We start from the raw sequence: 24,849 nt of genomic DNA, 5'->3' as shown, positions 1-24,849 counted from the left end.
TACATTTTTACTTTAACAAAGTATATACTGAAATACAAAATGGAAAACCAAAATTATACTGAAATAATGATACTAGAAGAAGAAAAAAAAACCAAAACCAAAAAACAGAGAGAAGAATAAAAATGCTGAAACCAATGAATTTCTAAAAAGAGAGGATACTGCTTTGGTGAGGTTAGAGATGTTGTCATCTTATACTTATGCAGCCTGAGCCTTCGAACATGCTTTTTTGTCTAACATGGAGACCACTGTGCCTCTTACCACATGGGTAGAACAGGCTTTGATTAACTGCCCACATCTTTAAGATTAAAGATACTAAGCAGCTGTTCTCAGACATCTTTTGGCTACTCTTTTTGGTATCCCTAACTGGAATGTCCAATGAGAGCTATGAACTGAACAGATAAAAGGGGAAGGACTTGTTTTCCTTTGCTTACCTCTCTTTTACCCTGACTCTGAGGAATTAGTCTGGTGGTATTTGTACTTGTTCTAAACATTGTTTGTCCTCAGTTTCAAATATCAGGGGAGTTTGAGGCATAATGACTTTGAAGTTGGGATTTCAGTTAAGGTGTTATGGCAATCAACTGGGATAGCATAGTTATCTAGGACATGAGCCTGAGTGGGGTTTGGAATTGGAACTGGGACTGTGATCAATGGAAAGTAAGCAAAACTATGAAATTTATTCCCATTCCCTCTCCCAGGGACTGAAGTGAGAGAGGATGGAGAAATTATGATTCTCATGTGCTAGGAGAGTAAGTTTGTATATCTTGGGATTAAAGAAGCAAATATTCCTTTTGAAAAAGCACCAAAGTCCACTTACTTTTTATTTATTCTGCAAGAGAGCCATATGCTCCATGAGTATAAAATAGTCAATTATATTCATAGTGTAATAGAGAAGTAGAAAAGAGTCTCTGAAATACCAACTTAGAGCCTACTACAAAAATTGTAAGATAAAGGGTATATAAAGGGAATATAAAAGCTTATACCTAAATATGTAAAGAAATTCTTCCACAGTCAAACCTAATAGAATTAGGTTGCCTAGCTATTAAGTGATTGAAGGATCATATCCCTGAAGATCTTTTAAGTAAGATTGCCAATTTGAGAATCAGTTAAGATGAAGTCATCCCTAAAAATAAAAAAAAGCACAACTACTCTTTCATTCATTGACACTGGTCTCCTTGCTATTCCATCTCTTGGTCCCAAGAATTTTCTCAAACTGTCCTTCTTGCTGGAATGCCCTTCCTCCTACATTCTACCTACTAACTTTTCTAGCTTTCTTTAAATCCCAATTAAATTGTCTTCTCCATTTAGAAGTTTTTACCAATCCCTATTGATTCTACTGCCTTTCTTTTGTTAATTATTTCCTATTTATCCTGTATATAGTTTGCTTTGTACATATTTGTTTGCAATTTGTCTCTCCCATGAGATTATAAAATTCTTTTAGGGCAGAAACTATCTTGTGCCCCTTTTGGTAATTCCAGTCCTTAACACATAGTAGGTGATTAATAAATGAGTAATTGATATGCACATATGTATGTATTAATACATAATCTATATCTATCTTATCTATTGGTTCAAGCATAGTCTGGCTGACTTTTGCAGAGGATAACAGCATTTCTGAATTCAAAGGAAGAACATAATCTTGTCCTGGAATTTGACTTTATGACAGGGAAACAATAGACATGATTCCTAGGATTCTGTAGGTCACTTAGATCATGAACATGGGTGAGAGTGAGGCATCTGGGGTTACTGGTAAAGGACCTTAGTTCAAGAGAGTGAGAGTTGGGGGTCAGCTATTTTTTTGAGATGGGCACTATATAGTCAAGCCTTTCTTCCCTGTTCCCTGCTCTACAAAGACTATGACAACTTCTATTTAGAGCTTCATTACAGCCATCTCTTTGGCAAACAGGCTTGTGATCATGCTGGCAGACTGTAAAAGTATAAATAATGATTGATGAGATCTTCACCCCTTATCCTTCCATCTCTCATATCTAGAGTCTGAGAAGCCTACTGAAATCCCTCTTTCTGCTCTCTCTAAGGGCAATAGTCAGGGTCTGCTTACTGGGATTTTTCCTTGATTTTGCAGGGCTGAAATTATTTTTGATGAATTGTGCTGGTCATCATTTCCCGTTTCCCTTTCAACTCTGCTTTCAGTCTGTCCCATTTCACATACAGATAAAATAAATTAGTATAGTAACTTTGAAGCATGTTGTTATTTAGTTGAAAAAAGTTAGGAACAAAGAATAATGCAGTAGGGGGCAGAGCCAAGAAAGCTGTGTGAAGGAAGCATTTCCTGGGAACTCCTTTCCCCCAAAAAACTCCAAAAGTCATCAAGTTATGATTCTAGTCAAAATTAATAGGGGCAGAACCCACAGAAAGACTGAGTGATACATTTTCCCAGTCCAAGATAACTTAGAAATTCCACAGGAAAGGTGTGTTTCACCAGGACCAGGAGTTGGAAAAAGCCCTGGTTGCAGAGCAGCCCTAGTCACAGAGCAGCCCAGGAACAGCTTGAAGGGGAAGGAAGAAAATTCTGCTAGACCAGAAGGAGGATGGAGTGAGGAGCACTGGCCACAAAACTGCAGAGAGAATCAGGAGAAACCAGCCTGCCCTCCAGAGCACAGCCAAAGATGGTAAGGGGGTCAGGGGAGACTGCAGAAATTTCTCTGCTCTCCCTGAGGGCAGGACTCTGCTGTTTGCCCATACTCAGATCCAGGTTGCATTTTGGGCTTCCATACTAAGATAGCCAAGCAGGACTCCTTCTTACAGCTCCAGGGCAGAGGGAAATGCTGTGGTCATGTACATATCAAAGCACAGGCAAGAGAGCATAAAACCTTGAAGGAATAAAGGTCCCAGTGGGACGTGCCCAACAAAAAAACCCCAAAGCCATGGAAGTGCTATAAATTAATCTTGGGCTGAGGAAATAAGAAAACAACAGAAAAAGAAGAATCTGGCCATAGAGAATGACTTTAGTCCCATGGAAGATCAAAACACATACTCAGATGATAACAAAATCGAAGCTTCCATATCCAAAACTTCCCAGGGAAATAGAAAATGGGCTCAGACTATGGATGAGCTCAAAAAAAGACTTTGAAAAGCAATTAAGGGGAAAAAAACCATTCCACAGTTGACAAATCGTCAAAGAATATGCAAAGGCAATTTACAGATGAGATCAAAGCAATCCATAGTCATATGAAAAACTGCTCTAAATTATTACTTATTAGAGAAATGCAAATTAAAGCTTCTCTGACATACCACCTCTCACCTCTCAGACTGGCCAATATGACTAGAAAGGAAAATGATCATTGTTGGAAGGGTTGTGGGAAATCTGGGACACTGTTACACTGTTGGTAGAGCTGTGAACTCATCCAACATTTCTGAAGAGAAATTTGGATCTACGCCCAAAGGGCAACAAAAGTGTGCATGCCCTTTGATCCAGCAATACCACTACTGTGTCTATACCCTGAAGAGATGATACAAAAAGGGTAAAAACAGCACTTGTACAAAGATATTCATAGCAGCCCTGTTTGTGGTGGCAAAGAATTGGAAATCAAGTAAATATCCTTCAATTGGGGAATGGCTTAGCAAACTGTGGTATATGTATGTCATGGAACATTATTGTTCTATTAGAAACCAAGAGGAATGGGAATTCAGGGAATCCTGGAGGGATTTGCATGAACTGATGCTGAACCAGAGCAGAACCAGAGTAGAACCAGAAAAACACTGTACACCATAACAGCAACATGGAGGTGATGATCAACCTTGATGGACTTGCTCATTTCATCAGTGCAACAATCAGGGACAATTTTGGGCTGTCTGCAATGGAGAATACCATCTGTATCCAGATAAAGAACTGTGGAGTTTGAACAAAGTTCAAGGACTGTTCCCTTTAATTTAGGAAAAAAAAAACCTGATATCTTATTGTCTGATCTTGTTACCTCTTATACTTTATGTTTCTTCCTTAAGGATATGATTTCTCTCTCATCACACTCAATTTGGATCAATGTACAACATGGAAACAATGCAAAGACTTTCTGTGGGGAAGATTGGGGAAAAATTGTAAAACTCAAAATAAATAAAATCTTTAATAAAAAAAAGAAAAGCAATTAAGGGAGGTGGAGGAAAAATTGGGAGGAGAAATGAGAGCGATGCAGAAAAATCATGAAAACCAACCCAACAGCTTGGTCAAAGATATACAAAAAATACTGAAGAAAATAATATGTTAAAAACCAGTTTAGGCCAAATGGAAAAAAGCAAAACAAAAGGCAAATGAGGAGAAGAATGCCTTAAAAAGCAGAATTGGCCAGCTGGAAAAGGAGATAAAAAAAAAGCTCTCTGAAGGAAACAACTTCTTGGGGTGGCTAGGTGGCACAGCGGATAAAGCACCAGACCTGCAGTCAGAAGTACCTGGGTTCAAATCCACTCTCAGACACTTAATAATTACCTAGCTGTGTGGCCTTGGGCAAGCCACTTAACCCCATTTGCCTTGCAAAAAAACCTAAAAAAAAAGAAAACAACTTCTTCAAATGCAGAATTGAACGAAAGGAACCTGATAATGTTGCAAGAAATCAAGAAGGGGGCGGCTAGGTGGTGCAGTGGATAGAGCACTGGCCCTAAAATTAGGAGTACCTGAGTTCAAATATGGCCTTGAACACTTAATAATTACCTAGCTGTGTGGCCTTGGGCAAGCCACTTAACCCCATTTTCCCAGCAAAAACCTAAAAAACATCAGGAAGAAATAAAACTTCCAAAAAAGCCAAAAATTAGAAGAAAATGTAAAATACAACCAACCTCAAAAGCAGATCCATAAGAAATAATTTAAAAATTATTGGGCTACCTGAAAGTCATGACAAGGAGAAGAGCCTAGACTTCATTTTTCAAGAAATAATACAACAAAATTGCCCTGAGATCCTAGAAGCAGAGGGTAAAATAGAAATTAAGGGAATTCACTGGTCACCTCCTGAAAGAGATCCCAAAAGAAAAACTCCCAGGAATATCATAGCCAAATTCCCAAACTCCCAAATCAAAGAGAAAATTCTAAAAGCTGCCAGAAACAAACAATTCATCTTCTGAAGCTGCATAGTCAGTATTACACAGGATCTGCCAGCATCTACATTAAGGGCTCATAGAGATTATAATATGATATTCCAGAAGGCAAAAGATCTTGGTTTACAACCAAGAATTAACTACCCAGCAAAACTTAGATCCTCTTTCAGGGGAAAAGATGAACTTTCAATGAAACAGGGGACTTTCAAATTTTCCTATTGAAACAACCAGAGCTGAACAGAAAGTTTGATCTCCAAGTACAGGACTCAGATGAGCCATAGAGGGGTGGATGAGAAGTACTATGAGATACTTAATGATATTAAACTGTTTGTATTCCTGCATAGGAAGAAGATATTGATAACTCATATGAACTTTCTCATTTATAAGAGCCGTTAGAAGGAGCATATATAGACAGGGCACAGGAAGGAGCAGAATATAATGGTATAATATAGTAAAAAGATGGAGTCAATGGGTGATAAAGGAAAGTCTGGGAGGAAGGGAAAGGAGATGAAGAAGAAGCTAAAGATATTTCACATAAGAGTCAAGAAAAAGCTTTTTCAATGTAGTGGAAAGGGGGGAAGGCAAGGGGGAATGAATGAGCCTTCATTCTCATCAGAAATGGCTCAGAGAGGAAATAACATGCACACTTAATAGGGTGAGAAAATCTATCTTACCCTAGAGAAAAATGAAAAGAAAGGTATGGGGTAAGGGGGAATGGGGGGAGGGAAGGGGGGGAATAGGTGATAGAAGAGAGGGAAGATTGTGGGAGAGGGTACTCAGATGCAATACACTTTTGGATCCAGGGCCAGGATGAAAGGAGAGAGAGAATAGAATAAATGAGAGTGGAGAGGAATAGAATGGAGGGAAATACAGCTAGCAAAAGCAACTGTGGGAAAAATATTGAAGCAGCTTCTCTAGTGATAAAGAATGCAACTCACCCCAGAGACAGAGCCATTGAAATCTGAACACGGACTGAAGCACATTTTTTTCCTCTCTCGCTCGCTTTTATTGAGGTTTCTCATCTTTTTTTGGGGGGGGGGGGGCAGGGGGGTTTATGTTTACTCTTATAACAAAATTATTGTAGTAATATAAAATAAATATAGATCCTTATAAAATTAAAATAAAAAAAGGAATAATACAGTAGACTTAATCACTAAAGAAGAAGGTATGGGATAGGAAAGCAGCTAAGCACAATTTCTTTCCTAGGAATTTACTAACCCAGGAGAACTTCTTTGCCATAATATTCTGTAGCCAGCGCAAGGTGGCAAGCAGAGAGAAATTAGGAACTTGATAAGAATCATAGACTTTCTCCCTTAAACAAGCACTGTGTTATTTGATGAATTTATGTGTGTCCTTCTGTAATGTCTTAGTGATGTATTCCTGGACTCTCATTTAACATACATTTCCCCCAGAGTCTAGAGTCTTGTATGAAAAGAGAAGAGGAGAGGAAATCACCTTGGTTCATTTCTATCCCCCTTATCCTAGTCATTAATTCACATGTATTCCTAACACAATTTCCTGTTGCATATGAAGAGCCAGATTTCACACATTATTCTATGTCTCATGAGGACAACACTTTCTACCCCCCCACCCCATTATAACCTAAATTTTTAAAATATTGGACAAGAAGATATTTAAGGTACTTTCATAAATTTTCTCATAATATACTTCCTTTTGGTATTAGAGGATATAACCCATGAGAAAAACCACTAGGATCATGCTTTCAACACATTTACTATAAAGTAAAATATTTTTCAACAAGGTATTTGATGATATTTTTATATATTAACTTAATCCTTATTATTCATTCTACTCGAATCTCAAGGGATATTTTATAATTATTCTCTAATGGATTTTTTAAACTATAGTATATTCAGTTTTTCCCGTAGTCACTACAAGATAATGCTTTATTACCCAGGGATCTATCTAACAGTAACGAGATTTCAGTGCTTTTGGCTTTTTAGCTTTATTGGTAATGAATTGAAGTAGAAAATTCACTTGGATCCCATTTTTCCATAGTCCACTAGGAGAAATCAGTAGGAAGAAGAATCATTAAGATATTTCCATAGAATAAAGAATAGTGAAGATCAAAACTTTCTAAGAAAAGAATCATGCCAAAGGTGTAACTTACCTATGGGTAGTTTTCAAATGACAGGGACATTTTCTGTCACATTTGATGCCATAGACCCCTTCGTTACATAGCCTTGCCTCACAGTGCTCTCCCGTGTACCCAGGTTCACAGAGACAGGCCCCACTAATGTGGTAACACTTCCCACCATTCATGCACTGGCAAATCTCAGCACATTTTATTCCAAATGTTCCAACTGGACATTCATCTTGGCACCTATTGGGGGAGGGAGGAGGGAGGGAGAGGGAGAGTGAGAGGGGGAGAGAGAGAGAGAGAGAGAGAGAGAGAGAGAGAGAGAGAGAGAGAGAGAGAGAGAGAGAATTGATTGTTATAAAAATGAAAAATAAACTTAAATTTAAAGCAATCCTGACAGGGAAATTATATGTAAATTATAACAGACTATTTTTATTTTCTTATAGTTTATATTTGGTTGCCAAATTTTTTAAAATTTAGAATTTTTTTCTGGTCACTCATGTGAAAAGTGTTATTTATTCTACTTTTATATTTTGATTACAAAAGGAAGACTAAGTTGTCAAGAGAAAGGATATGGAAACAAAAAGACAATATAGATAAAGCATTTTTATAGCCCCTAGAGAGTAATGAAGCACTCATAATGACAACAGGAGTCATACAGACTTTGTATTCTCCAGGTTCCCAGAGAAGAGGAAAGAAAATTGACCATAAATTAGTTCCACTTGCCCAATTTGGAATCTAAACTACCAAAAACATCCTAATTTGATTTTCATTAGCATTTCAATATAAATATTTTTGGTGACTGAAATTCATTCTCAGTACTCCTGGACACTGGACCCTGTCCCTATGTTTGATCTTCAAATTAGACCATGATGAGTTATTTTCCTAAGGAACTAATAGTCCCCAAAGGAAATGTAGCCTCTCTACGGAGACTTTCCATTGACACTTTAGGGTCAACTTGCAGGAGAAGTTTTGCCAATGCATAAAAGTTTGGAACTTTCAGTAACATAACATTTGACAAATGGGCATATGGCTTGCCCAGGAGAAAAGGGCAGCCAAATGGCACAAAAAGCAGCCAGCAAATCTAATATATTTGATCTCCTTTTGAGACACAAATTATTCTTTGGAATTTTAAAAAACTAAATAGGGTTGCAGATCTGCCAAAATAGAAGGACATGCTCTGGTGAAGGTAAATAAGATAGAAGACTATATTGCTGAGGAACAGGAGAGGGGAAAGGCAGAAATGGCATTGGCAGCATGGATTATACTGGAGGAGAAACTGTAATCACCCTTCCATGTAAAGCACCAATACATTTCATTGCTGCCCAGTTTATTTCTTGATTAGATGAGACTGTAGTTGTCTGCCACAGAGAAGGTACTTTCTTCCCAAGAATGAGTGAGAGAGAAAGAAAACAAGATATTCCACCAGTACTGTGTGTAGCACAAGTAAGATACAAATTGTGACTAGAGCAAGCATTTCTATGTGTCTGAGTTGGAGATGCAGACCAGAATTTAATTTTTATAATTTCTTTTGAGGCAACTAGTAATAAGGTGATGATAATGATAAAAATAGAAAGTAATAAAGAAATCAAGTATGTTAAAATAAAAACCAAATGAGTAGGGGAAAAGACATTTTCTATAAGAGTAAGTATATTTAATGATTAAATATTATGAATAACAGGGCAATTGTAGGTGAATTAACCAAAATTGAGAATTGAGTATTAAAAATTAAATTTTAAAATCTGATCTAAAAATTAAAAAATAAATAAATAAAATCTAATCCATACAAAATGAACTATTGAACTTTATTCCAAAATCATTTCACTTTTCTGGAGAGAAATGACACATATTTTCATAACTGATGAAAATGAGGGAAAGAAGTCAATCCAACTTGGTATAAGAAACATTTCACAAAACCTAGAAAAGGAAAATAGTTCATTCACTGCTTACATAAATATGTTGTAACTTGGCTCATTTTGCTTCCCCCTCCATTTCTCTTATTTTTTTCCAATATAAAAATATGTAGATATTTAAGACTTTTACTGGGGTCAGTTTGTATATTTATTTTCTTTTTGATATAATTATTATGAATCTGACATGCTAAAAAAAGGGTAAGAATTTATAAAGACTTCTTAATTCCCTAATATCAAAAATAAGTGAATTCATCAAAGGTTTTTCTTTTTTGGCCATTTATAAGACAAACTAATGGTACATTAACCAAAGAGTAGGAAGCTAAAACTGGATCAAGACCAGTGGTTATAGACATTCTCTAAAGAAAATGAGGTCTCTACCAGAGTATGAAAACCATACATAGCAATTTCCTAGTATTTATTTGACACTTTTTTCTTTTTTTTTAAATTAAAGATTTTGTTTATTTCGAGTTTTACAATTTATTTGGCACTTTTAAGCTAGGAACAGTAAAGGATAGAAATAGGCTAAAAATCTGGTATTTTTTCTTTCTCAACCCCAAACATTAAAGAAAGTTCTACAGTTATAATATTCTTTACTTTGCAGTTTTGGAAGGCATGAAACTATAGGCAGGCAGGTTGTAAAACTGTCCTACCAGCCTTCCGTGCTAGGTTAAAATATTCTTCTTCAATAGAGCTTATGCAGCTGGAAAAAATAAAACTGGATCAACTTATTAAATCTTTGATAGATTAAGCAAAAGGACCCCTCTTATAAAATGCTAAGTTCTAAAAATACATTCATCTTAATGTGAATATTTGATTTTGTTCTAAAAATAAAGTGAAATATTCATTTAAGTCAACCTGGAAGATTTATACATGGGTCAGGGTATTAATTAGCTACTTCCCTAGTAGAAAAATGGAAATTGATCATCCACAACAAAACAGCTTGTATCATTGTAATAATTTTATGAAAATTGCAAAATCATAAATTATACTTTAAAAACAAGTGAATTCACAAGAGAAAGCAGAAACAGTTTCCTTTAAATTTGGCATCTTTAAGATCTATTCTTTAAATTTATCTGTGACTTTTGTGTACTTGGAACCACTGAAGATTTCATAAAACTGCATGAAATAGATATAGTGATTCTTCATTCATCCACTAAATAGGAAAAATTTGAGTTGGGTCTGTGAGTTGGCAAGATAAAAATCACTGAGAGGTACTATTGGTGATGGTGGCAGTTGAGTAAATTTTAAAATATTTTTGATGTTATGTTTTATAATAAATGTGCATTTTATTAAGAAATAGTTGCATGGCAAATACATTATTTCAGACATCTGGAATTGAAGGTCTGTTGATATAAAAATATTTTGGTAGAAATCAAAATCCTACACAACCATTGATAACAAGAGAATTTTCACTAGTGATCATTATTATATTATTGCAACTCTTGCCTCCATTAGCACCTATTCTTGTTTCCCACAACTTTTCAATGGCTTTTCTATAACTTATACAGAGGTCTTTATCTTAAAATGTTTCTATTAGCTTTTATCCCTTCAATTCTCTTATTATAGTTATTTATACTCCTTTCTTATTGTCTAAAGAAGAAAAGAATCTGCTTAGAGGTAGCATAGAGGTTTCAATTTATTGCTTTATTTTATATTAAAACATTAGCTCTCCTAAAAGTAGGCTCTGAGAAAATTCTTGACTCTCCATTTAGGGACTCCATTGTCCATTCAATAAATTTTATTGTGCATCTACTATGTACAAAACAGCAAATTTCATTCTACAGAACGTAGGCTATAATGCTTAATGAGAAGAAAAACTGGACTTGAAGTCAGATGAACTTGATTCTATCCTAATCTCTGCCACCTAATAGTTAATAATAATCTTGGGCAAATTATAAACTTCCTGAAATTATTTCATTATTTGTAAAATGAATATAACAATTCTAGTACATACTTCCCACAGTTATTATAAGGATCAAAAGAATGTGCATTTGAAACAGTAATTATTAATGACAAGGGACTATCTTAGACAATCAATGTTTTCCATGACATTCCAAATTCCCTGAGTAACTTTCTCAGAAGAATTCTATGGAAATCTGAAAAACCATTCTTCTATTTTTATTCTGACTCATCTGGATGTCATTAAATGCCCTCGCTGCCATTTCCTTTCAATTTTTCCTCAAGAAGGAAGGGATTTCATTTTTGGCATTTCTTGTGCCACTTCCATTTTGATTTGTTTTTCATAATTTGTTTTTTTCTTTCTCTTTCCTTTGGTTGGAAGAATTTTCCTCATATCCTGGGAATGTATGGCTAGAAAATGCATGTGGTGAAGTGATACCTACTCCCTACAACACAGTGGTTTAACCACAGTGATTAAGTTCCTGCTGACATCTCAGATCAGGTTAAGCAGGATGTCAAAGCCCATAAGACAGTATCCTCCCTTTTCACCAATCTCTCCTCTTTCCCTCATTTCATATTTTGAACGCTTCATTCTTTTTTTAAAGTGGAAACTTTTAAAAATCTTGCAGTTCCTTTTATTTTTAAATAAATTGATAAAAGCAAAGAGTATTATTGGTTCACAAAAACATGACTACCACATCGTCAACAACTAAAGAAGCACCTTTTCATTCTCTTTCTGCTCCACTTCACATGAAATCAATTTAATCTAACATAATTTGTTAAGCCCCCCACAATGTTTGAATATTGTGTTAGATACTTAGGACACAGAGGTAAAAATAAGAAAGGAATAGAGAATGTAGAAAGTAGGAGAGACCTCAGAGGTCATCTAATCCTTACTCTCAGAAAGTTTACATATTACAGGAGTGGGGTGGCTATAAATATAAAATGTTCACAGAAAAGTATAACTTGTGGTTAGGAAATGAAGGGTATTAAAGAAGTGCTCTCGGGATATTTAAACAGGAGAAAAGCACTAACTGTCATCTTCATCCAATAACAATCTCTCCCCTCTTATACTCAACATCTAAATAAGAACTGAAAATAATTTTTATTCTCTTTCCCCAAAATTTCAAATAGGAAGGCATATAAAAGTTTCTCTCCCTAAAGTTTATCTAGGTTTTGTTATTTCATATTATCTAGTATTTCCATGTTTTGCTAGATTACAGCCTTCTAGAAAGATGAAGTAAGGTCCTGTTTAGCTTAATTTATTAAAACCTTATACATGGCATGTGCATTTCAGTCTGAATAGTAGAGTATGTATGTTTAATATTTATAGAGCACTTTAAAATTTAGAAAGTTCATTCCTCAGATCATCTCTGAGTTAACCACTGCAAGTATTCTTCCCCTGTCTCTCCCCTTTTACTGATGAGGAAATTGCCCTCTTCTTGTCTCACAGTTATGATTTAAGCTCAGGTCTCCTTACTTTTAAGTCCAGAAATCTTTCTATATTACACTACACCTATTCTTTGAACCTCCCTTTAAGCTAATGACTCCCCTTCTTGATTCATCTCAACATCTATAAAATAGGCAAATAAAATTAAATCTTATCTATCCCAAACAATAATTAGCAACAGATACAACAAAATCTATGCAATAAAGTTGGAACACTTGGCTTAGAAAAGAACTCCCCAAACCCTTCTTTAGAATCTATTTACTTGAGGGGCGGAGCCAAGATGACGGCATGAAGGCAGCACTTCCCAGGAACTCCTTCCCCCCCCAAAAAACTCTAAAAGCCATCAGATTAAGACTCTAGCAAAACTTTAGAGGGGAAGAACCCACAGAAAGACTGAGTGATACATTTTCCCAGTCCAAGATAGCTTAGAAGTTCTGTGGGAAAGGTGTGTTTCTCAGGACCAGGAGTTGGAAAAAGCCCGGGTTGCAGAGCAGCCTAGGAACAGCTTGAAGGGGTGGGGAGAGAATTCTGCTAGACCAGAATGAGTGTGGAGTGAGGAGCACTGGCTGTAGAACATGCAGAGAGAATCAGGAGAAGCTAGCCTGCACTTCCAGAGCACAGCCCACAGATGGTAAGGGGGTCAGGGGAGACTGCAGAAATTTCTCTGTTCTCCCCGAGGGCAGGACTCTGCTGTTTGCCCACATTCAGATCCAGGTTGCATTTTGGGCTTCCATACTAAGATAGCCAAGCAGGACTCCTTCTTACAGCTCCAGGGCTGAGGGAAGTGCTGTGGTCATCTATATATCAAAGCATAGACAAGAGAGCATAAGACCTTGGAGGAATAAAGGTCCCAGTGGGGTGTCCCCCACCAAAAAAATCCAAAGCCATGGAAGTTCTATAAATTAGTCTTGGGCTGAGGAAATGAGTAAACAACAGAAAAAGAAGAATCTGACCATAGTGAATTACTTCAGTACCATGGAAGATCAAAACACATTCCAAGATGATGAGAAAATCAAAGCTTCTGTATCCAAAACCTCCAAGAAAAATAGAAAACAGGCTCAGACTATGAATGAGCTCAAAAAAGACTTTGAAAAACAATTAAAGGAGGTGGAGGAAAAATTGGGAGGAGAAATGAGAGTGTTGCAGAAAAATCATGAAAACCAACCCAACAGCTTGGTCAAAGATATACAAAAAAAATACTAGTTTAGGGGGAGGCTAGGTGGCACATTGAATAGAGCACCGGCCCTGGAGTCAGGAGTACCTGAATTCAAATGCAGTCTCAGACACTTAATAATTATCTAGCTGTGTGGCCTTGGGCAAGCCACTTGACCCCATTGCCTTGCAAAACCCTAAAAAAATAAAAAAGTAAATAAAAATCCAGTTTAGGCCAAATGTAAAAAAGCAAAATAAAAGGCAAATGAGGAGAAGAATGCCTTAAAAAGCAGAACTGGCCAGCTGGAAAAGGAGATAAAAAGCTCTTTGAAGAAAATAACTACTTCAAATGCAGAATGGAACTAAAGGAAGCTGATGACTTCGCAAGAGATCAGGAAGAAATAAAACTCTTCCAAAAAAGCCAAAAATTAGAAGAAAATGTGAAATATCTCATTGGAAAAAAAAAAAACAACCCACCTCAAAAACAGATCCATAAGAAATAATTTAAAAGTTATTGGGCTACCTGAAAGTCATAACCAGGAGAAGAGCCTAGACTTCATTTTTCAAGAAATAATACAACAAAATTGCACTGAGATCCTAGAAGCAGAGGGTAAAATAGAAATTGAGGGAATTCACTGGTCACCTCCTGAAAGAGCTCCCAAAAGAAAAACTCCCAGGAATATGATAGCCAAATTCCAAAACTCCCAAATCAAAGAGAAAATTCTAAAAGCTGCCAGAAACAAACAATTCAACTACCAAGGCTCCATAATCAGGATTATACAGGATCTGGCAACATCTACATTAAGGGCTTGTAGGGATTGGAATACGGTATTCCCAAAGACAAAAGATCTTGGTTTACAATTGAAAATCAACTACCCAGCAAAACTTAAATCTTCTTTCAGGGAAAAAGATGGACTTTCAATGAAACAGGGGACTTTCAAATTTTCCTATTGAAACAACCAGAGCTGAACAGAAAGTTTGATCTCCAAGGATAGGACTCGGATGAGCCATAGAGGGGTGAATGAGAAGTACTAACTATGAGGAACTTAATGATATTGAACTGTTTGTATTCCTACATGGGAAGAAGATATTGATAACTCATATGAACTTTCTCATTTATAAGAGTTGTTAGAAGGAGCATATATATAGACAGGGCACAGGAAGGAGTGGAATATAACGGTATAATATAGTAAAAAGATGGAGTCAATGGGTGATAAAGGAAAGTCTGGGAGGAAGGGAAAGGAGATGAAGAAGAAGCTAAAGAAATTTCACGTAAGAGTCAAGAAAAAGCTTTTTCAATGTAGTGGAAATGGGGAAAGCAAGGGGGAATGAGTGAGCCTTCATTCTCATCAGAAATGGCTCAGAGAGTAAATGACATGCATACTTAATAGGGTATAGAAATCTATCTTACCCTAGAGACAAATAATAAGAAAGGGATGGGATAAGGGGGAATGGAGGGAGGGAGGGGGGGAATAGATGATAGAAGAGAGGGAAGACTGTAGGAGAGGGTATTCAGATACAATACGTTTTTGGATCCAGGGCCAGGATGAAAGGAGAGAGAGAATAGAATAAATGAGAATGAGGAGGAATAGAGTGGAGGGAAATGCAACTAGTAATAGCAACTATGGGAAAAATATTGAAGCAACTTCTCTGGTGGATTTATGATAAAGAATGCAACTCACCCCAGAGACAGAGCCATTGGAATCTGAACATAGACTGAAATACATTTTTTTTCTGTCTCTCTCACTATTCTTGAGCTTTCTTATCTTCTTCAAGGGGAGGGGGATTTATGTTTACTCTTATAACAAAATTATTGTAATAATATAAAGGAAATAAATCTAGATCCTTCAAAAAAAGAATCTATTTACTCTTACTTCACATATGATTCTATCAGTTTTGGGACTTATATTTCCAAATCTATAGCTGATTAGAGGAAATTAATTTCAAGAGGATAGAAGTTAAGAATAATAGAGGTATACAGGGATAAGCCACAGATGATGATAGGTTGACAACATGAAAGGAGATGGAAAAACTATAAGACTTAGACATAAGAACTACAAAAAGCCTAGCAATCTAAGATGACGATGATGATTGATTTGGTTTTTGCAAGGCAATGGGGTTAAGCGACTTGCCCAAGATCACATAAATAGGTAAGTATTATGTGTCTGAGGCTGGATTTGAACTTAGGGCCTCCTGACTCCAGGGCCAGTTCTCTATCCACTGCACCACCTAGCTGCCCCCAATCTAAGATTATTTAGAAAAGAAGAAAATGGTAAAATTATCCCTCAGTAAATAATAGGACATCAATGCCTTATAGACCAACAATTCTGCTCAGTGACCTTGAGTTATTAAGATAAAGGTTGTTTAGTATAATTTAAGAAGGCAGACAATTGCATAATAAAATTTAGAAAGAATTTTTTTAATCCCAATATTGGTTAAACATTCAGTTACTCAAAAATTATACTATATAATAACATTGCTTCACAGTTGCATATAGTCAAGATTTTGTGGTACTAAAAAGGAAGAATAAAATCAGTTCATTTTGAAGCAACCTTGATAAATATAACAGATATAACAAACATCTTCTTATGAAATCATAATGTAGTTTATGAAGCAAAATGCCTTAGAATGTAAAACATGGGTATAAAGGATGTTACAGCCTCCTTGCTTTTGTTTTAATCAGTTCTCCTTTTAAATTTATAAAAATGTAAAGAGGTACCATGTAGAATTGAAATAGTGTTCAGAGGCATCTGAGTCTCTTTTCTAACAAGGAAGATCTCTTTTGGCTCTTTTTCATCTGGCTTCTCAAAGTAATTTTGATTTTTAACATTTATAATATCTTTAAATGTCACTGTGTTTAAATATTTTAACATACTTAAATCAGTATTATTATCTATTTTGGATGAGAAATTGTTGAAAATTAAGGCAGTACCAAACTTGTAGCCTACTTTAAAGAACACAGCAAAAAGTTATAAGCAAGAGGTAAAATCCTTCTGGAAGATGTGACCAAAAGATTCATAAGACATGCTATGGATGTTTAATAAACAAAGCTGAAAACTGGGATAATGGTCATATAGGAAGCTAACAAAGCTTCCCTTTTAATTCTGTTGTCAAATGCTAAATAGATAAAAATACCTTTCTCTTACCTTTCTCCAGTATAGCCTGGACTGCAGTGACATTGACCTGTGGCTGAGTCACAGGTCCCTCCATTATGGCATTGGCATTCCTGGGAACAATTCTTTCCAAAGCGGCCTTCAGGGCAAGGCTGACCACACACTGTGCCCTGTATTGAAAAAGAATCTGAAAATAAGGTGGAACTGCAGCCAGGGAAAGGAAAAGGTAAAGATAAGAATGGAGTGAGGGGAAGCTGGTAAATGAAATGTGAACTTGAACTGGATTAATTGTTCCTCTTAAAAAATGACAGATTAAGTCCTTTTCTATTGGAAGCTTGAAACTCAGTTTATACTTAGCCAAAGTCAATAAGGAGATAATCTATATAAATACTGAAAATTGAAACTAATCAAAATAGTAATCACAAACCTACAGTTAATTTGATATTTTAAAAAACTAACTTTTTTCTGCATTATTTATTTGTAGTAAATTAATATTTCTGAATAATCACAGAATATCCAGCAGTTTAACTGAATGTCAACATACTTTATCAAGTTTCAAAAAGTATATGCCATTTTTCCTTCCTACTCCAATAAATCAAGAGCAAAGTTTTGAATTTATAAGCAAAATTTTTTACGTTCTGTAATTGTTTAATAGTGGATAAATTTCTTTCAAAAGGTCAATAAAGAAAACAAAGTAATTGACTGAGAAGATGATATGCAGTCAGTCCATTGATAAGAAGATTAGGTTAGTGGTAGAAGATTTTGGTTTTGTATTTAAAGATTCTAGTTTGAGCCTAGTATCTGAGAAAGAATTGTTCTTAATGGGGAAAGAGAATAGAGTTTCTCCCTCTCTTCTCTTCCTCTTTTCAACAGCATGAGAACAATAGGAGATAAGTATTCCAGCAAGGAACAGAGACAGACCAAGAGAAAACATGAACAGTTATAGCCAGAGATGAGAGAGAAAGCAGTTGACACATGCCTTCCCCTTGAACCAGAAAAAGGAGGGCTATGCACTGAAGAAAGGACTTCTAATGAAAGAACTTCTAATCAGGTGTTGTGTATTTATCCTCTGACAGTCTCTAAATGTGAATCTCACTAAAACTGGACTCCCAGTTTGAGTCCATTTTCCTCTGAACTTGGAGAATACTTGTGGAGAAGTCTGTCTCAGGAATAAGTATGGGAAATGCTTTTTATTATATCACAAGTTTCATATTAAATCATTTTAGTAAATACTCTTTTCCTAAAAGCTAATTTAGGTTACTTACTGATAACCAATGGAAAAAAAATAAAAGCCAGTACAAGAATAGCCTCATCCTCCTTAAGACAGATCAAAACATTAAAGGGAAAAATAACAACTGCCTTCTGGAGACATAGTCTGGCAATTAGAAGGACTAGGTGAGCAGTCAAGGATTAGATGGGTATGCTTACACTATCATTTGTCAAAATCCTTTTAATGTGTTAGACTTGAAATTAAGAATTTTTGAAATCAATTTAATAACATAACAGAAGATGAAAAATAAAAAGCATATAAGTACTTTATGATTTTAAAAAAAGAAAAACACATTTTGTATGTTTAATCATGTCCACCCCTTTTATTGTTCAAAAGAGGAAACTGAGAGAAGTTAAAAGATTTGCTCAGGGTGATCTAGTTGGTAAGGCTGCAGCATTAAAACCAAGACTCTCCTGATTTTGAGCCCAATACTCTATCCACCATACTACACTGCCTCTCTTTGGATGTATTTTTTTATTGCACATTTACATTGGCATTTAATTAATGTTTGATGAAGTTAAAAGGATCTAAGGAGTAAGCTTAAATATGCCCATGGGGATACCTTGCACATAGTTGTCACTAAATTCAACAAAATTTAAGTATTTATAAAATACAAAATATATGTCAGAAACTGGTAACATAAAGATATAAACTAAAGTAGTTTCTATCTTCAAGGCAGTGCCATTCTCCTTGGCTGTGGTAGGTGGGAGTAGGGCAGAGAATACAGTATGTAAACAGGGTTTCCCTGGTTGACCTTTACACTTGAAATTCTCTCACTTCTCTGCTCCAATTATTGACCTCTCTGTCTTCCTCTAAGTTCCAGCTAAAATCCCACCTTCTACTGGAATCCTTTTATGACGCCTCTTAATTCTAGTGCCTTCCTTCAGTTAATCATTTCCTGTTTCATTCAGGGCCATCTCCAGTTGTCCTGATCTAGACTATGCCATTGGACCCAGCTGGTTTTGGAGGAGAAAGTGAAGTTGGTGACTTTGCACAGCCTCTCCCCCTCCCCAACTTAAATCCAATTCACTTTTGCTTGTCTTGGCATCACCCTATGTCATGATTCTCATTGAGACGAAGGATGAATAACAATTTTTTTGTCTCCCAATTAGATTGTCTTTTGCCTCTTTTTGTATTCCCAGAACTTAGCACAGGTGCTAAACAAATGTTTATTACTTGATTTGTAGAAGAAAAAAGAACAAGTAGAAAAAAAGGCAGAAATTAGCAAAGGGCTCAAGAAGAAAGTTACATCACTGGACATATTAAAAGAAAATTGACATTCCAAATGACACAATTTGCTGATTTTTTTTTAATACAAAAGATTTTTTTTCTTTCTTTCTAAAAATGCAAACTGTGGGAAATTTGGAATTGAATGAATACAAATTGATTTCAAAAACATTTTATAAATGTTTGACCTAGAGTATCCATGATAGCATAGGGAAATGCATCTCCTTTGACTCCTAGCTCCTGGCAAAAAAGCAATTAGTATGCTACTTAGATCTTTTTCTAAATTATTTTTTGTTGCTTAAAAACAAGAGATGGTGTAATATAAAATCTTAAGCTTAAAAGGTTTTCATATTTTAGATTTATCCTCTTGTCTTCAACTAGGACCATATATGAAGCCTCTCAAAAATATAAGAATCTATCCTATTTTTAAGAACTTTTAGATGAGAAGATTTGATAAATCATTTGAATGGTTTATTACCTTCGTTGTCTTTGTGGATGTTTAAAATCATACACACACACACACACACACATATCCACATGCAAGACAGTAATACTCCTTAGTATGTGTATAAACTCAACATATTTAGGCAACATTATACAATGTCTTAAGCAATACATGGGTTATCTGAACTGACTGAGGAGTAAGCTGTGCTTCCTTATTTTTGAACTGCATGATTTCAATGTAGCAATTCACTTATGAACATATTTTAATAATTATTTCATATCAACATGATGATTTGGTTCAGTCTTACAATAGTTGTTTCTTTATAGCCCACAATATGAATATTGTAAACTTGTGTTTGTGCACAAGTTTATCTCTCATCCAAGTTTCTTTTTCTTTTTGCTTATCAGGCCTCTGTCTAATTTCTGTTTAAAATCCCAATATTCTCTGAATATTAAAGTGATTTAGCAAGAGATTCTTTTTTGCTTCAACTCTTGATAACACATGTAAGCTTCATAATGTCACTTATTTTTCAGCAGTGTCTCCATGAGCATAAGCTTCCTCTGAATCAGATTGATAATTCTCTTTTTTCAAGTTCACTTGATAAATCTGTGACTATTTAGTCCATCTTTGTAACAGAAAATAGTTCTGCTATTCTTTATCTTGATAGGATTCTTTTACCCAATTGCTGTGACTTAATTGATGATGAGGTCACATTTACTGTTTTTGGAATCTGAGATGATCTTTATCTGTAGTCTTGGTATTATTTTCCAATGACATTTCTTTAGAATTCAGTTTTTGACAGAACAATCTGTATTCCTATTTTGGGGACTTTGAGTAATTATTTGTCTCTCCAACCAGGACAGGATTATAATAGAAGAAAATTCTGTTCTTTCCTTGTACTGTGCTGGTGGTGATTTTGCATTAGATAGCTGTAAATTCAATTCTCTTGGTCTTTCATCTTTATAAGTGCAATAATTTTGTCTATGCTTCTATCTTAAAACAATTACCTGTAGACTTATAACTTAAGATTTTTGTCATAACCGTAACTCTCTTGCTAAGTTTCTTTACATCAGTCAGGAAAAGTTTTTAATAATTGAATTACTCAAAATAGTTCAAATATTTATTCTTTGACACTATTTTTGCTAAATGCGCCTTTAGCCCAGACCATTATTGTACTTCTCTTCTCCTAGGGTCATTCTAACTAGGTTTGCTCTCTTAAGATTGTATCACCATCCATTTTAATTGTAGGCTATCTACATAGATCATAAATTTGGACAATTCTTCATATTTCTTAAGTAGTATTGTTGAACCTAAAAAATCCCATCTTATTTTAGGCTAGTTTCTTAGTGACACTAACTTTTGTAAGCACTCAATATGATTTCAGTTTTTCTATTCTGACACAAAAGCAAGTCTGTTGGTACTTTTCACTAAATTATATATTTTGTTTAGCTCAGATATCTAATAGTCTGTTAGTAGTACTATAGCATAACAAGTCCAAATAACTACTGATTCTTCTTTGGGACAATCTCTCCTGAAAAAAATTCCTCACAAATAAGTCAAATAATATATTTGTACTATAGGAATTCTACAAATGATATCTAGAAAGGATTTAGAAATTTTTATTTTTTTTTATTTTTTGCAATTTGTGTTTCAGGTTTTTCTACTGACAATCTTCTTTTCTAAAATCTGCTCAATATAAAAAATCAACTCCTTGACTAAGGGAGAGGTTTAGAGGTCAATTTCCAGTTATTATCCTTTTCTATTACCTTATCAGCAATTTTTGAGTCTAGTAATTACCAAATACTGGCTGAGTTTCTCCTACTCATATCTTTTTTTTTTTAGGGTTTTTTTTTTTGCAAGGCAAATGGGGTTAAGTGGCTTGCCCAAGGCCACACAGCTAGGTAATTATTAAGTGTCTGAGGCCGAATTTGAACTCAGGTACTCCTGACTCCAGGGCTGGTGCTCTATCCACTGTACCACCTAGCCACCCCCTCCTACTCATATCCTGATATTATTCCACATTTCCTCAATTCTTATATTTTAAATAACATTTAATATCATAATTCTTACTCTTCATATTAACTCTGAAGAACAAAACCCTCTACATTTTCATAGCCATTAACTCATAATACTAATTAAACATGTCTATCTCCATTTATCAACTAGTTACAACCAAAAGTAGCAAACCAATAATGTTAAACTAATCATTATAAAGACTATACAGCAATAAACTATAGCTATGTTTAATTATTATTTATGAAATAAAGCAATAAAAATAAACAAATCCATGTCATTTGTCATTAGCAGCATTCCCAGGCAGGTACATTGTATAGTTATGGAAAACAAAAAAATCCTGAATAAGCCCCACTTTTTAATAAATTATTATAACTATCCACAAATAGTCTAGGTGCCTTGGGTCACCCCTCTCTTTAATGTTTCTGGCTAATATTCCTTAATAATTTTCATTTTTGCAATGAAAGCAATGGCATATATTCTGATTTAATATCAAAATTATTATAATTTTTAATTTATTATTATTTAGTATAAGAATGTTAAAACTAATAGAAATGCATAACCCTTTTAACTAATTAATGAACTAGCCCTGAACCTTCATCCCAGATTATAAAATAAACTGGATAAACCTCTTTTCACCTTATCATTCTTTCTCTTAATCACCCTAGTCTAATTAAGCAAAAATCGATGTGTGCTATTTGTACAATTAAAATCAAGAATTCAAACAAATTTGAATAATATATCTTTAGTGAGAAAGATTACAACTAGAGTTAGTACTAACCATCACTTACTATTGCCAACTCATCTCTGGAATCACAGGCCCCTCCCTTAGGAATTAAGTTAAAGTCTCTTCTAAAGAATTTTCTTTAGAATGACATTTTGCAAAATGAGCTAAACTCAGTTTTCTCAAGAACTATCATTTTTAGTCTTTTTTTTAAAGATAGCAGATAGATAACTCACTCAAATCTCTTCAGGAACAAAATCTGTAATTTCATGGTGTTACCTGGGGATAATAAAAATTTATGTTATTTGTCTGTCACAGAGTATATCCCAGCAGAAGGAGCTGAAACCAGGTCTTCCTAACTTCAAGACTGGATTCTTATCTTTTATGTCACACTCCCTCTCTCTAGTTGTCTTCTAAGGTTTTCCTCTTTCAATTTTCCACATTTTTATTTAGTGAAGGAGCCTAGAAATTGATTTGAAAGGAGCTGGATAAAGGAAAAGATGAAGTACAACTTTGACTTAGTTTGAAAGAAAAACTTACCATCCAGCCATCAGGACAAGAACATTCACCAGTGACATGATGACACACTCCTCCATTTTGGCAGGGACATCTCTCTTCACATTGTGACCCATGCTTGCCGGGAGGACAAAGATCCTCACAGCTGAAGGATTAATGTCCAACAAATGATATTGTTATTTTCAAAGTCACATTATCTTCAATCCCTGTCATTAGTGACATACTCTGTCACAAACTAAAGCTCCTTGATATGAATTGCTGAAAAATATTCTCAGAATATTGAAATAAGAAAGTTAATCAATAATTCATTATTACTAAATTAATATAAACATAACATGAATTAACATAAATTGTTTACATAAAAGTATTAGTAATATGAATTGACAAGATCTACACTTGCTCATCTATCCCATTTCTTCATATTTAGGCAAGACCAAAATTAGATCTTTCGAGAAATAAGAATTTGTCCTGTTTTTAAAAACTCCAGGTAACTATTCTTGGTGATTACTGCCCAATGTTTAGTAGCCTTTTTTGTTCTTATGACTGAATTTAACCCATTTTATTTTATTTTAAATCAGCTTCCTCTTCCTGTTATGACTTCAACCGAGAATGCAAATAATTTCTCAGTATCTTCTGTGAAAGTATCTTCTGTCCTTCATATCACTGACAATTATTTTCAAACACTATTCAGTTTTTCCTTCTCTATGTTATAGTATTGTTACTTATCTGCATCAATAGAGAGAATTTCTTCAAAAGAAACTCCTTTCTTATATTGAAATCACAATTTCAAAATTGTGCAAGCACCAGGCTAGGTTGTGAAAGCACAAAAACACTAATCCTGCTTTCTAAGAATTTACACTGTTATAGGAAGATGTATATACATTAATAAGTATAATACAATATACAGGATTGAAGTGCAAAAGGAGATAGTGGGAAAAAAAGTACTCCAAAATTTTCAAGGGGAAGGTTTTAAAATCATTAACTCATCTTTGTGCTTCTCACAAAGGGAAGAATATTATTTTCCCTCCTTCTCCTTTCCTGATTCTACTTCCTTTTTAGCCAATGTATGTTGTCATATGAGAATGTTCTCTGCTACAAATTGGAAATAATAACAAAGGTTTCTATAGTAATTATTTCTCTTTTCTCTCTATGAAAACCAAATATAGAGAAAGATATATTTATTTATTTCAGCAATGGGTCAAATTATGACTTTTTTGTTTTTGCATGACAATGAGGTTAAATGACTTGCCCACGGTCACACAGCTAGGTAATTATTAAGTGTCTGAGGCTGGATCTGAACTCAGGTCCTCCTGACTCCAGGGCTGGTGTTCTATCCACTATACCACCTACTCCCAAATAATTACATCTTTATTTTTCAACAATTTCCTAATATATTTACAGTATACCCCCAAAAAATGCCACATGGAAAAAAGAAAACTTACCTCAGAAAATAGGTAATTTCATAAATATCAACATTAATGAAATCACAGGTTTTCAAGCGGTAAAGCAAATGGACACCCCTTTCAGAGTTATGACATGTTAAAACTCCTCCATTCATGAATTGTAAGGCAAAAACATTCATTAGCTAGCAGACAACTTCAGGAGTTCAACCTTTCAGAACTTGGCTAGGTGGGTTGTTAAATGATAGGCATAGTTTATCACTGGACAAACACTCAAAACCTTTCCAATTTTGCAGGACATGCCACAGCATTGTGATTTTAGTCTAAGAAAGGACCTTCTGTTGAAGATATTCTCTATACTAAATTCTCTATACATAAGTAACCATTCTGTACCTTATAGTGTGAGAGAGTTGCCAAGGACATAGAAGTAAAACGCCTCACCAGGGCATACCAGTCAGTATGTAGAAGGACCAACATGTGTTAGGGCAGGATTTGAACAGAGATTATCCTCAACCCAGGTCAACCCTCTATCCCCAAATTTTGAAAAATGAATTGAATCTATATAAATTAAGTAAGAGAGAGTAAA

General features: G+C 34.9%; 1 protein-coding gene across 2 annotated transcripts in view; it reads right to left on the bottom strand.

The window, feature by feature from the left end:
• MEGF10 (multiple EGF like domains 10) overlaps positions 1 to 24,849 on the bottom strand; it is a 165,245-nt gene that overhangs the window by 58,886 nt on the left and 81,510 nt on the right. For both annotated transcript variants that reach the window (XM_074199623.1, XM_074199624.1), the window contains exons 7-9: positions 22,888 to 23,008; positions 16,702 to 16,838; positions 7,172 to 7,384 (exon numbers count right to left, since the gene is read on the bottom strand). In XM_074199623.1, coding sequence (XP_074055724.1) covers positions 7,172 to 7,384; positions 16,702 to 16,838; positions 22,888 to 23,008 — 471 coding nt within the window. The remainder of the gene's footprint in view (positions 1 to 7,171; positions 7,385 to 16,701; positions 16,839 to 22,887; positions 23,009 to 24,849) is intronic.

Source organism: Macrotis lagotis, chromosome X, assembly GCF_037893015.1.
Source record: "Macrotis lagotis isolate mMagLag1 chromosome X, bilby.v1.9.chrom.fasta, whole genome shotgun sequence".
Taxonomy (NCBI): Eukaryota; Metazoa; Chordata; class Mammalia; order Peramelemorphia; family Peramelidae; genus Macrotis; species Macrotis lagotis.
The sequence above is the reverse complement of the archived record's forward strand: the minus strand, read 5'-3'. Positions and strand labels throughout refer to the sequence as shown.